This window comes from Periplaneta americana, chromosome 3 (assembly GCF_040183065.1).
Source record: "Periplaneta americana isolate PAMFEO1 chromosome 3, P.americana_PAMFEO1_priV1, whole genome shotgun sequence".
Classification (NCBI taxonomy): domain Eukaryota; kingdom Metazoa; phylum Arthropoda; class Insecta; order Blattodea; family Blattidae; genus Periplaneta; species Periplaneta americana.
Genome location: NC_091119.1, coordinates 86840723 through 86855708, shown reverse-complemented (window position 1 = coordinate 86855708; position 14986 = coordinate 86840723). Strand labels below are relative to the sequence as shown.

The 14986-nt window shown below is 36.1% G+C and overlaps 1 protein-coding gene across 1 annotated transcript in view; it reads left to right on the top strand.

Moving 5' to 3' along the window:
* Positions 1 to 14168, top strand: part of sing (MARVEL domain-containing protein sing) — a 33911-nt gene extending 19743 nt beyond the window's left edge. Inside the window, exons 3-5 of the mRNA XM_069820907.1 lie at positions 3410 to 3592; positions 5448 to 5588; positions 13436 to 14168. Of these exons, the coding sequence (XP_069677008.1) occupies positions 3410 to 3592; positions 5448 to 5588; positions 13436 to 13513 (402 nt within the window). The 3' untranslated portion in view covers positions 13514 to 14168. The remainder of the gene's footprint in view (positions 1 to 3409; positions 3593 to 5447; positions 5589 to 13435) is intronic.
* Positions 14169 to 14986: the final 818 nt, after the last annotated feature.

The following is a 14986-nucleotide window of genomic DNA, read 5'->3' as shown; positions in this document are numbered from 1 at the left end:
GACTCAGATGGGATATTTTGTTTGCAGTATTTTTGTAAAAACTGTCTTAAAACCGGATTTTCAATTGCATTCCAGGGAATGTTAGCAGCAACAAACGCTCTGGTTAAATCAGCATAGAAATTGCTGCTGAGATTGGATGAAGTAGGCTGTGTTAGTAAAGTTTGTTGCAGTTGATTTTTCTGCTGAGCTTTAGCCTTATGAGCCGCTCCTTGCACATGCTGCTTTAGGTGGCACTTCTTTTCTTGCGAAATCTAAAAATGTAAATTAAACTGAATTAAAATAAAATCCTAATTGTTGTATTGCCGTATTATCACAAAGTTAGTGGGTTCGAACAATCAAAATTTTAATGACCTGCAAATACTTTAACTATCGGAATTTAAAAGGTTAAAGTGTAGTGGTCTTAAAAAGAATTATACCTCAGGATAGCTCAGTCAATGTATAAATATTATAGGCCTACTCATTAAAATTAATAGAATTGATATATTTCAACTATTGTTACATACCTGTTTGCTACAAATCTTGCAGAATATTATTTTTCCATCATAAGTGAATTCTGAATATTCTGTTAGCCATTGCCGGATCAATGTAGATTTTGCACTTATATTTTTCGGCATTATCGCGTTAAACTTCACAGGAAAACGTCCTACCGCTTAAAACTTCTCAACACAAATAAGGTGAGGGAAAGAGCAACTGTTAACGAGCATTCAAATGAACCGTTGTTATTGAGATTCAATTGAACAAAAATACAAAGTTCCACTTATTGTTGCATTTCCTGGTAGTGTTAACACTAGGAGGGCCATTCTTTTAAATATTTTGTAACGGTTTACCCAACTAATTCGCAGTTTTACGACTTTTCATAAATATTTCAAAAACACTCTTTCTCCAAAAATTGTGATTTTATGACACTCTGAAGGGCAGTACAGCTAATCGGTTTCAGACCGAAAACGGTCATTTTTATAGTATAGTATATCTCTGAATCGGTAGCAGCACATGTTGTGATTGTTGCCTGCTTCAAAACTAAGGTTGGTTCTTTGTCGGCATTATGCCTCCAAACATGTTAAATTCGGTGAAATCTATTGCGAGTGTCGTGAGATTCAAAACATTTTGTTTCCTTTATCAATGGTTTCATGGCCGGTGTGAAGCAAACTTTCCACTTTTTAAATGCCTTAAATTTCGCAGTGAATGCATGTATAAATTATAAAAAGTAAGAGTAAAATGCGAAACTTTACAGTGAGTTAGGCATTTTTAGACGAATATTAACAAATTAGGCTCTAATAACCGTTTTAGGGCATTTTAGGGCACTATAAAACTCTTTGAATACCTTTCAATTCCCATGAAACACAAATATTAATAATTATTTTTACTTTTCTCCTAACGAAACAAAATAGGCATTTGCCCTAGAATCCGATGTCTGATGATAACATTATGCAATTTGTGTTCTTTTGTTTTGTGTGTTTTGGAAAATATAATTTAAATTAATGCTCCGCCATGAAATATCTTGGCAACTAAAAACTTGTGCATCCCTCGTGTTCATTGTACGGCTCGTCCTCCCCCACATGGTACCTGCACTTTGTTTACGTTTACACTGTGTCTAAACAAGACGCTCTACTGTACTACATCTCACTTGATGATATGTATCAGAGGAAGAACAATTGTTTGTATGCATTTGAAGTCTGATTAATGTAATACAGGGTAATTGAAAAGTCGCGCGACATAGGACAACTCCGTTTTTAGTGTTGTTTAGTCAACTGTCCGAAGACAGGTCTGAACCTCACAAGTGATGGCAAAAATGTACCATTTATAAGACAACTAGGGCAGGAGATATGGGGTACTGTGGCCAGCTCCTTTCCCCCTCCATTGCATACAGATATATATATATATATATATATATATATATATCTAAAGATAGGAATATACCCACAGAGACTACAAGCTTAGGTATGCATAGAATGTTCATTGTACGCACGAGAAACTTATCCCCATTCAATTGTTGCGATACAAAACATATTTCAGTTGTAACCTGGCCATACCTCAGGTTTCACGTCATTCATAACTTCACGATAATCTAAGCACAACTAACCTAAAATTCTCATGTTGTAGTATAAATTTCTACCTTTAGCTATAATGTTGCTTGCCAAAACCGGCTGTCTCCTTAACGAACGATGGTATTGAGGTGATCCCTATGATAGAGAATATTATTAAACAATGGAAAGGGAAAAGAGAGAACGTAGCTTTCTGAAATACAGATGGTTCATATTTTGAATGCTTAAAGTAGGCGCTCACTTACCAGAAAAAATTCGTTCGGCGCATTCGGATTTTTATTATAAGATCCCTCACTTGTACGCATTTCCGTATTGACCATCAGATAGTCTACTGTTATAATTACTGCTAGAGCGCATTATTTCATGAATAGGTCTATAACTTGAACTATAAAGAACATATTTGATTGATTGATTAATTAATTTTCCAATCTCATCTCATATGTTCTTTTTTCAATATTACATTGTTATAATCCTAATGTGATAAATTGTAAAGCTCTTCATACTGCTTGACTAACATTGACTAACAAATTAAGCTTCGCGTCATCCATTTCATTTGAGCAGTTCAAAGCTGGTGTAAGTCAGAATTGAGTGATGAGGTTTAAAGCAAAAATTCTGTAAAATACAGCGCAAAGTTGCAATTAATATGTCCTTCGTGCTATCCACTGACTACTAATAGTTTAAATAAATTGAATATTAAATGCTACTTTGCGCTGTATTTTACAGAATGTTTACTTTAACCATCATTACCCATTTTTGACTTACACAACTTCTGCTCTTAACGGCTCATTTATACCTTCAATATTACTGCGATTGGAGGCCTTGCAGTCGATATAATTGTCATGACATTCTTCGTTTTCATCATAGCCCGTACGGAAATCCGTTTACAATTCTCTGCGCAGAATTCTGGGAATGCGGGAAGAGGCGATACGTCCAAATGGGCGATGTTCCATTTAAAATAGTGCATAGAATAAAATCCGAGCGCGCTGAACGAATCCGTTCCGGTAGGAGAGCGCTTATTTAATTATTCGGACTTCAATTGAAGCGCACCGTTTCAAAATGGGTTTTCATTCAAGTGAAAGAGATCCGGTCTGCTTTGACCAACGCTTCCTTTTTAACATCATATTAAAACGGAAGGAAACGCGTTTTGTTACGTTATTGAATTCTATGTTCATAGAATGTAGGAAAAATGCTACATGTTCAACTTTTTTAAGAATGGAGAAAACACTTTTTGAAACGATGATCCTAATTTTATTACTGCGTGAGGGTCCATTCGTTATTTTCTGAAATCAAATTAAGTCCATGTATGAATTTGGAGCTTACTGGTTTAGCACAGTGAGTTTACATACTGTGTTTTTTTCATTTCACAGATCATAGCGTCGATATGTCAGAGTCTGGTGATCAACTACGGACAGGCGCATGCGCGAACGTTGGGCACTACATACGACGGTTTCTTGACCACAGTGGCGTCCTGCCTGCTCACGTCTATCATCCTGCTCTTCTGCTATCTGTTCTCGGAGAAGACCCAGGGGCTCGTGCGCTCTTCTTTATTTGTGAGTACCTGCATTTTGAAAGCGTTGTTTTTACTATTTTGAATCACTAACAACTAAGTTCCGTCACAGTTATTTTACAGCTTTTACGAAAAATACAGTACCGGTTTGTTTTCTCTGAGACTGGTAATCAAGCTGCTAAATGCATTTTCATAGACATATCTGTAACATTTATAATACCATAACAGTTCCCTGCTATAAATCTAAAGGAATTTTCCCTTGAAAAGCTTCCTCGCGTCAGCTTAGCATTGCCGCATTAGAACAGAATACTTAATTTTGTTGTTGTTATGCCCAGACAAAATATTCGTAGGCCTACATTGACTTTATACACTACACCGTAATATTTTTTACACGACTTAGTTCATACGTCTCGTCTACTTCGTGGCTACAATATTTTGTCTGAGTGTATGTTATATTTAACTTACCATAACTAACAGCGACTGAGTCTTAACATTACAACTAGGTAACGTTGCTTAAGCTCGTGTTGTTCTGTGCGCTAAAAAAAACACAATTTCTTTGAACTAAGTCGCATGAAAATGGGTAGGCTCTATAAACTCTGTTATACAAGGAGACAGTAATTTTTCGAATACAAGGGTTATTCGAAAATCAGTGACACACTTTAATTAAGAACAAAAACTTATTTATTCACAATTAACATACTTACAGTTCTTAAAAGTAATCTCCTCCAGTATTACATAGCCGTCGTCACTCCTAAGGAAGGAGACCAAATGCCATCCACAGCGTCACTTTGTTGTAAGATTTCAATTTTCTTTTCTACAGCTGTTATAATGGCCTATTTATAAATTTTATTCCTGTCAGTGGTTTTTTCATCTAAGGGAAAAGGTCATAGTCACTGAGATTAATATCTGAACAATATGGAGGGTACTGTAGAATTTCCCAGTTCCACTTGGGTTAGCCACGTGACAACGGGCATCATCACATCCTGAATCACAATGGGGTGACTATTCAAGAGATTTCGGCACTTCCTGCGCATTGCTGATCGTAAATGGAGTTCCAAGAAGTGGCTCTAATATGCAGCATCCACGCGTATTACAATTTGAACAGAATGAGTGGTTAATACGCCTTCTTATTCATAAATTCATAAACAATAAACATAATATTGAGTGGGTCCTGCTCTTGTCTCATCTTTTTTTGGCATTGGGGCGTTGCAGATAATAGTCTTATTATTACAATCACAGCATTTAAGGTGCGGTATAAATTGGATTATTGCCTTATAACTTATAGATAACACATATTAGACACTACTCCAGCTCATACTACCAGCTTACTAGTCACCGACACCATTTTGTTTGTAAGATAGCAAAACTGTTACGTGGTGAAGCAGCAGACCTAGAAGAGGAGCTGGCACAAGAAAAAGTATGCATTTTCTCCCATGCACCTTCGACTTGTTTTGATGTGGAGAGATCATTCTCAGTGTACAAATATCTATAGGAACTTCACCATGGCAAACATGAAGCTGACATTTATCGCTTTCTGCAATTCTCAGTTTTAAAAGATAGAAGTGTTATACTGAGTGATGTAATGAAACTCAAGTTAACAATAAATTGTTTAACTGTGTTACATTACACTGCAATGTACGATGTTTTGGAAAACTTTCAACAAATTGTACATGCATTGAGGTTAAAAAGCTGCCATCTTTTTACTCCGTTTAAGAGTAAAAACATTTACGAGCTGTTATTTTTCGAAATTTATGTTGCATATTAAAGCACATATTTTAAGAATTTATACAGCATATTTGCACTAATATTTTAAGCTTTATAAATGCGTATAAATCTGGACTGTACTTATACAGTACATCACACGAAATCCCCGGTACAAGCTAGTCGTCCTGTTCCAGGAGCCCGTATTCAACGCCGTGGCGGCTTTCCTCTACCTCTCCTCAGCCAGCTACTTATCTTATGGTGTCAACATCTTCCTGCGACCTCTCTACATCGTGCAACCGTTCTTCGAGGTGTACCCCGCCATGACTGCGTGCTATGTAAGTATCTCGTTACTAGAAGCGCAATGCTTTACACTACAGTAGTGTCTACTCAATCTTAGTTTTGATGTTCTTTTTCTTATCGTCCTCTCTTTCTTCCTTCTCTTCCTGTTTTTCATATTTTATTCCCTCTTGTTTCCCTCCTCTATCTGCTTTTGCTCATTTCTCTTTCTTCAACTTTCCTTCTCCTTCATTGCCTTCAGTATCTGTATCTTCTTCCTTTCCTTTTGCCTTTTCATATTACTCTTTTTATTCTTATTCTTCTTCTCTTCTTTTCTATTGCCTGTCTATTGGTAATTTCCCTTCTTTCCCTACCTCTTTTTACTTTCCTCTTCGTCTTTTCTTGCTTCACTTGTCCTCTTTTTCATCATAGCCTACTATTACTAATGCTACTACTGTTGCTGCTGCTGCTGCTGCTACTACTACTACTGCTACTTACGACTACCACGGCTTCAATACTACTACTGCTACTAACAATGAAAGGCTTTGAGTCTTCCGACGAGAATCGTCACGAAACTTTCTGAAATGGACAAGCATGAGATCAAAGTATCTGGGACGAAGTGTGGCATTTGGCAATCGCCCGTAACCCGTTAAACATGGCTTTTGAAAGTGGAGCACGCCTGTACTGTGTGCAGCCATAAAGTGTCGAAGGCAGGAAATATTTTCTGCCTTTAAAATGCCTACCGAGCTAGCTGCTTCTTTCGCCCACTTCTTTAAATGACAATAGTGAATTACTTACGTGTTCCATGTCACGCGCATTCCGGAATTGGTGTAACATATGCTGTCGAATTCGAGCAGTTCTGTGTTTTATCGTACCAACTAGAGATCTGCAGAATAGGGCTTAAACCGGTTTTCATTTGACCGGTTAGAGAGCATCCATTAAGGTAGAGCATCCGACCGAATGTTCGAATTTCAACCGGTTGCCCCTGATGTTTTGCAGTCTAGACAGAACACTGACACTTTCTGAGTACACAAACGGAGTAACAATTTAAGGAAATTTATCATGTATAATTTAAAAAATGAATTTACTTCATATAGGCCTACAATTGATTGCATACTTTATTACGCTTATCTTCATAGGCCTAACATATATAGATGAACAAATGGACACCGGTAATAACAAAGGAAATAAGTGTAATGGATAATATGAAATCTGATGTGTAAAGAATTGGAAGAATAGAATAAATTACAATTTCTTACTAAATAGAAGAGCAAATAAGTACATACATTCTATTGTAACGTTTACACTTTAAACTCAAAATTCATACCTCTAAAACAGTATTAGTTGTTAATGCCTTTTAATAAAATTACTCTAAACAAATTCATTATTTCATTAATAAATCATTTTAGGAAGATATGCTTTGCTCTTAACGATACCAAATGAATGAATGAATGAATCAATGAATGAATCAATGAATGAATGAATTAGTCGATGGATCGATGGACGATTGATTTATTTGTTTGTTTGTTTGTTTATTGTAGTGAGAGAAGAAGAATTATTATCAATTAAAGTAGGCCTACACCATGACAATCGCGTCCTTGCTCTTGTATCTCCTGCAAGGCTCAATGTGGTCTGCCTTTGCCGTCCATCCACAAAAAGTGAGAAAGAAATCGAATATTCGTTAAACCGAACAGAGACACTCCGCGAGACGGAAGAGCTTTGCATACTGATACAGCACCAGGCGTTCAATAGCAGTATATAATTTCTATTCGTAATCGATTGTGCACGACTCTAGTACCAATTCTCTCAAGAGTGATTACTAGGCCTACTTGGTGCGTTTTTTTTTTTTTCCATGTTAGGCATAGGCTATATTGATTTTTCGGGCAGCTGGTGCAACGGTTTTCTTTGCAATCTTAACACTTTGCATTCTTTTTTTCAGAAAACTGTTCGTGAATGCTTTTCCATTTCACTTTAGAAGTGAATGGTGGTTCTTAGGAACTGGAACTAATTGTCGTGTTATGTGCTGGAGGACCCAGTGCATGACTATCGTCAGTAAAGTGACCGACGTTCCATTATTATCATCATACACAATGTCTGTCTTCCAACATGACAACGTCGCCACAGACATGTTGTTCCAATAGACTGGCTATGCTACTCCCGTGCAATTCGCCTGTCGATGTACGAGTGCGATGGAGCCGTGTTGTCCACTTGGCAATTTTGCATCACCTCATTACCCAGTATCTGTACCACAGCATCAGAGTTACAAGCCATTTTGCAAACACACAATAATCTATACGTATTCCACTACAGTATTTGTTAGTGTAGGAACAAGTCTGTGCCCTGAATCATACTACTTGAGTAGACAACGGACAGCTGCCAGGCATGCACCGTATCACCTGACACTACAGCCCTCAGGTACAACAGGTACGCTCTCCACTATCGTAAGCCATGTTATAGGGGTCATGGCGATTGCGAAATGCCGCACTTTTCACCAGTTACTTTGGTCTCATGCTTGTCCACCACAGAAAGTTTCGTGACGATTCTCGTCGGAATGTCCAAAGCCTTCCCTTTGTAAGATTACTACTATTAATACTACTGCTACTAATAATATTACTGTTACTATTACTACTACTAATATTACTACAGCTACCAATACTAATACTACTATAATACTATTGGTGCTACAACTACTTCTGCTGCTACTATTGGGCCTACTACTACCATATTGGTACTATTATAGCTACTGTTTCATCTACTACTGCTACTGCTATTACTCCTGCTACACTAGCACTAATACAACTACTACTATTACTATTGCTGCTGCTACTACTACTTCTAATACTGCTATTATTTTCTCCTTCTATAGTGCATCAAGCCTAAGTTGTATAGGTAGTTCGTAACACTGTTCACTCCATGCCATCCTTCGTCGTCATGAGCTTCTTTCACTGAATCGTTCACAATATAAGACGAATAGATTTCGGATTTCTATGACGTGTCTTATTTTTTTATCGATCACTTTTTACAAACTTAAGTTAAACATATTTCTAGCTTTAATGAACACGGTGACACTGTTTCTATTGGTCATATAAATGCATATTTTACCATATTTTAGCTTAAAACCATATTTGACGAAAAGCTGTATAAAAGCATAATCGTCGTTGTTTTTATGAAACCTCATATGTGACAGCACAGAAAATAATTTTTCTGGAGAAAGACAAAAATAATTAAAAGTCAATGGGCGTACAGTTACCCTTAAAAAGAATGAGACGATTCTTGATCGTCGGAAGTTACAGTTCTACTCGATATCGACGTAGCGATAAGTACAATGACAAATAGAACAAGAATTTTTACAAGGACCACAACAAGAACAAGGACCAGAATAAGGATCACGAAGAAGTCAGCCATTTAAAGCCACGATTTCACAACATAGCTCGGGTCACAAAATATCATTGCTTCTCTGTATCGAATGGCAAATGCCTGCTATGGGATCTACATTCTGGACTACTGCTGTCGCTGTCTTGTCTCGGTAGCTCATATAGTAGCGTGTCGGTTCTACTGGTTCTACTGTCTAACTAAAACGTCTCGTGTTCGATCCTAGGTGAAGCTTTTTTTATTGAGGTGTAATTAATTTGTTCAGAGTTCCTCGACTGTCTAATTTGTCGAAAAATATGGAATAATTTATGGCCAATTTCTAGGTCTTACAGTCGCCCTGGTTGGCAAGTTGGTATAGCGCTGGCCTTCTATGCCCAAGGTTGCGGGTTCGGTCCCGGGCCAGGTCGATGGCATTTAAGTGTGCTTAAATGTGACAGGCTCATGTCAGTAGATTTACTGGCATGTAAAAGAACTCCTGCGGGACAAAATTCCGGCACATCCGGCGACGCTGATATAACCTCTGCAGTTGCGAGCGTCGTTAAATAAAACATAACATTTCTAGGTCTTACAAGTGGGCCGAACCTCGTAAAAAAAAAATAAATCTTATTTGGAAGTTAAAAGTATTACTACTGATATTAAGAGTAAACGTATTGTATTTTTCACTTAATTTCAGAATCACTTCAGTGGATGTTCTCCACTCAATGTTGTGAAAAAATTCAAAAGTAAAAATATGTAGATAACGCAGGGACTTAAAAATTTCATGTATTAAGTAATGAGTTGCAGTGTAATGATCCTCATGTTCTTAAATACTACAAGAAGTACAGTGTAATTTATCAAAAATTATGAAAGAGGGAAATAGAACACATTTGAATAGAAAAGTACAAAATTCAGGTAATGTATTAAAGTTAAACTTGTAGATATGGTAAGAAAGAATATATTTTTTCATTAAAACCAGTGATTATAAAGTAGAGGATCCCAAATCTATTGCAAATTCTTTTAACGTCTTATAGTATATAGTACATAAATATTATTGACAACTTAAGCATTCAAGATTTTGCAAAAGATACTGCAATTGGTTACTTAACAGATGCATCTAATAATTATTATTAATACATATAATTAGTGAATAACTGCAACAGTGTTTTTCATTCAATCATAACATGAATAAAATTGAATGCACGTTAAATTAAACACTACTGCAAACACGTAGATAAAATAGTTAAAATCAACTGAAAGGGTGAGAATGAAATAATCCAAAGCCACACTTTTAACAAAAATTGTTTTGTGCGAGTACATTTCTTACACATATGGGAAAGCTACTAATAAAATATTGTAATAATTACACAACAAATGACATAGCCTAAGGACTCTAAACCTTTGTAAAAGTTTGTCTGTGTGGCTTAGGAATATTTTTTAATTTCATTTTAATTGTTAGTTTTTAATATATATGCATTTACATTGTATATGTGTGTATAAATGCATTCATTAGATTAACGTTTATAATATTATAACTTGTAATTTTGTATTGTTTGCGATCATTAACACTTAGCCTAATCTCAGGACATTGTAAAACTCTATTTCAACGTTATTTAGCTATTTCAACGTTATTTAGACAAAAAAAATCGTTGTGTAGACTAAGAATCGAACTCGCACTCTTCTACACAACACGCTGAAGTCTTAGCGTCTAAGCTATTGAAACGACACGAAAGCTTTCCTTTCTGTGCGGAGTGTCGACCTAGTTATGAAAGTCCATTGTAGATTTAACTACACGATTTATGTATATATTTATCTTTTATTTACTTAATATTGTGTTATTTTTTGCAGTTTTTGAAGTGAATTTCGGAACGATGCTAGTAACAAACCAAATAGCCTGAATCTAAGTAACTCAATATTCGTTATCTTGTGTATCAGTACTCTGGTCTCCGATCATGCGCAGTGTCTTACATCTGAGACTTAGGAATATTCAATTGTCTCATTCTTTTCCAGGGAAACTGTACATAAGAATATGAAATAATTCGGTAGAAAGCGTTGGTGAATATGATGAACATAAATGACATAATCAATTTTTATCAGTGTAGGTCTATTGACATTTAATTAATTTCTTCTTCCTGCTGAAAAAATATTTTCTGTACCTGTTACAAACGATATTTCATAAAAACGACGATATTTTGATCATATTACAAGTAGTAATTACTTTAACACTTCTCCAAGTATTATTTACAATACCTATTATGAATATATATATATATATATATATATAATTTACAAGTTTTGTATCAATAATGACAAGCGATTTTGTTTGCGTTTGGTTGTTTGTTTCGGACACCCTTTTCTTATTATTGTTATTTTTTATTTTTATTTTGCGGTTAAATGATGTTTGAAAGTAACTGGATTCGCCAGCAGCAAGTTGTCAAAACACAAAGGACAAATGAATGTTAGAAATGGCCTGATTGTTGTTGGTCGGTCTCGCCTTCACCCTCTTCACATCTCCCAAACATATGATAATTAAGAGGTTCCAACTCGCTGTTGCCAAGTAGTAAGTCATAAACAGTCAGTAACCCTGTTAACATAGCTGTAAAAGAATTAGTCACGCATAGGACAGACGTTAGACATTTTTCATCCCTCCTTCACTCCTTCTATTTTTCTATGATCAATACAAAGAGTTTATATTCACAAAACAATTTTGTAGAATAATGAATAAAAAAGTTTTCTGCGGCTTTCAAGTAGTGGAGACTCTACAAGTCTACAGAGACAACAAAGCTAATGTGCGAGATGGGCGTCGCACCAGCAGGCTCAGATCACGAGATGCAGAGGAAACTGTTTAGAGAGCACGATAGCTATTCATTGAAGTTAGAATATTGATTGTCTGTGTGCTTATAAGAAAATAATACCTACATACTGTAACCAAATATTTTAAAATGAGATATATATGTCACTGAAGATCAGAAAAGAAAACAGTCTAAATCTGTCACCATCATGGAGAATAATCACGAATTGGTTCACAGTTTCTTAACAGGAGCACGCCCTGTGATAACGTTTTGGTGTGAAATTTTGATCCTCAAATGAGTCAGCAATCTTCGATATGAAAACACGCGAATTCTCCTCAATTAAAAAAAAATTGCATCGGTCCTTCTTCCATAAAAGTCATGCTCATTCTCCTTTTTTTTTTTTTTTTTTTTTTACACTAGAGAGATTATTTTGTAACACTGGGTGCCCCAAGGACAAAACATCAATGGGAAATATTATGCTAACCGTCCTTGTAAGAGACTCAAAGAACGAACTGAGAAGGAGAACACTAAATTCTTTTCGTAGTTCATGTTTCAAAATAACGCAAGGCCACATAAGACTGATGTGGCAGTGAGAGTGTTTACAGAGATCAGAGGAATCCTTTAGAATACTAACCGTACAGCCCAGATCTTGCACATTATGATTTCTGGCATTTTCGAGTTTGAAAGAAGAGTTGCAAAACAGAATGTTGTCAAGTGATCAAGAGGTTAAAATCACTTGCTCCATTATCCTTTAGAAAGTGGCGAAAAAGTGTTACAAGCGTGAAGAGAGCATTGCTAGCAATATATCACTTCTCAAGAAATCTACTTCGGAAGAAGACACATCAAGCCCGCACCAACATCTGATAATGGCAAATAAAGTGAGTCCACAAAGTTCTCAAACATCTCTAGTACTGTATTTATTTCATTCATAGTGTTCTGTTCAAGGACAGGTCTTTCATTGCAAACCCAGCGTTCTTCAGTCTTTACTATTTTCAGCCTTTGTCTTATTAGTGCTGTATATGTTAATAAATTACATTTTTACTTATAACTGTAATGTGTATAATAATGAAATTCTTGGAAGTAGACTATTTGTAATTCCTCTGGTTGTTGTTTAAGCGGAAATTTCATTGTCAGTTTCTCGATCGGTTGGCGATTTCTGAGCAAAGGAACTCAATTTGATACTTCACGAATATTGAGAAACTTATAGTGGACAAAGTTGATGTGGGAAGAGACTCCATTCTCACTCCTTATTTTATTCTTAACTGCCGTGCAGTCATGTCAACCTCTCTGAATAACCTTTATATTCTATAAGTTATGGAAAATAAAGTTAAAATGTGAATTCAGTAATTGCACTAATTGTTACTTACATCCTTGACTTTGTTTATGTGTAGTTTAGTTTCTAGGAGCAGGATAAGACAAAATACATATCTTCCACAGGAATGGTGCGAAATTATGACACATCGAAGTATAAGATGCCTAAAAAAAGGTGGAGAGTTGAGTTCTATGTAAGTTAGATGCGTCCCAGTCCTATGAAGATATAAAATGAATATAGAAATACGAACGCACTGCATTCGTTGCTTGAATACCTGGATATTTCCATTTGGTTTGCATTAGAATTTAAAATGCTCTTTGCCAAAAAACGGAAATGAGTGTTCGCTATTCACATAAAGCGATGGGACTTAGTAGTACCGGTACTGATATGTATGGTTTGAAGAAAATTTATTTGTACTGAATATCTCTTTAATGTCTGTAATTATCTCTTGCAGATCATGGGACTTCTTCTGGGTGTCATTCATGGATACGATGCTTACCTGGCGTACAGGCAATTCCGAGGCTACACATGAAAGAAAAAACCACTCGGATACATAGAGATTTGAAGCCATTATACCAAGTATGGTGGGCATTGTTGTAATGCAAGAATTCGATCAATTTTTTGAGACAGTACACGTTTTCAACATCTTTCGTAGCGAACAACTGAATTTTGTGGCACATTATCTTTTTGTTTATAGTATTTTTCAAACTATTAGGCCTACGATATGTTCAATTTCAATGTAAGAAGTTTTCTTACTCAATATTCAGTAATTATACACATATAATTTTACTATTTCATTCCAGTTTTTTCGTAGAAGTACGAAATGTGGTTACAGTACATGCTTACCATCGTAGTCGTCGCTTGTTTTGTTACTTAAGAAACAGTTTCAAATTGTTCATTGTACGCTGTCTTTCCGTAAAGATTGTAGGCCTATATAGATAAATATGTTTCCAATGCAAATCAATTTTTCCTTCAACGTGCCATTTCAAGTCGAAATACCAAGTGTGTTCTATACAAACGGGTAGGCTTAGCATTCAAAATGCGTACTTCCAAAGCTATTAGGTATTATTATTAATATTATCGTTATCATTATTATAAATCTATTTGAATTGAAGTTCATTATAAAGTTAATATGTTATATTCTTTTGTACAACAATTATTAATAAAATTTACTTTTTGTATCTTAATTCAAGTATTTACACGAAGCCCCTTGTTGAACAAGAAACATGAATATGGATGTTATAGTTTATTACCGGTGGTATAAGTAATGATTAACGCGCTATTTATAGGGTAAACTAGGGTCTGTTGGACAGTCGGGCATGTTGGACACTCTGTACTTTAACGTGTTACCTCGCCACTTGTGGGCACCACATTCTGCTAGAAGTCAATGACGGAAGTGGAGCTATTCACTTCGTCGTAATGTCCTGTTTCAGTCCCATACTTTGCCACACTCCATACAAAGCACTTCACTATTCTCTTCCTTAGTTCTTTTTCCAGCGGCCCACAGAAGACGTTCTTTTTTTTTCTATTAAAAGCTTCCTTGGCCATTGCTATTCTCCTTTTGACTTCCTGACAGCAGCTCATGTTACTGCTTATAGTACATCCCAAGTATTTGAAGCTGTCCAGTTGCTCTACTGTATCATTTAGAATTCGTAAGTTTATCATCTGCGTTTTTATTCCTATGACCATGCTCTTCGTCTTATTTGCATTTATCTTCATCTCATACTGCTCACAGCTGCCATTTAGCTCCAGTAGCATATCCTTTAGAATCATTTCCTCTTCTGCTAACAACGCCATATCATCAGCGAGTCCACACCTGTGGAGTAACGGTCAGCGCGTCTGGCCGCGAAACCAGGTGGCCCGAGTTCGATTCCCGATCGGGGCAGGTTATCTGGTTGATGTTTTTTCCGGGGTTTTCTCTCAACACAATATGAGCAAATGCTGGGTAACTTTCGGTGCTGGACCCCGGACTCATTTCACCGGCATTATCACCTTCATCACATTC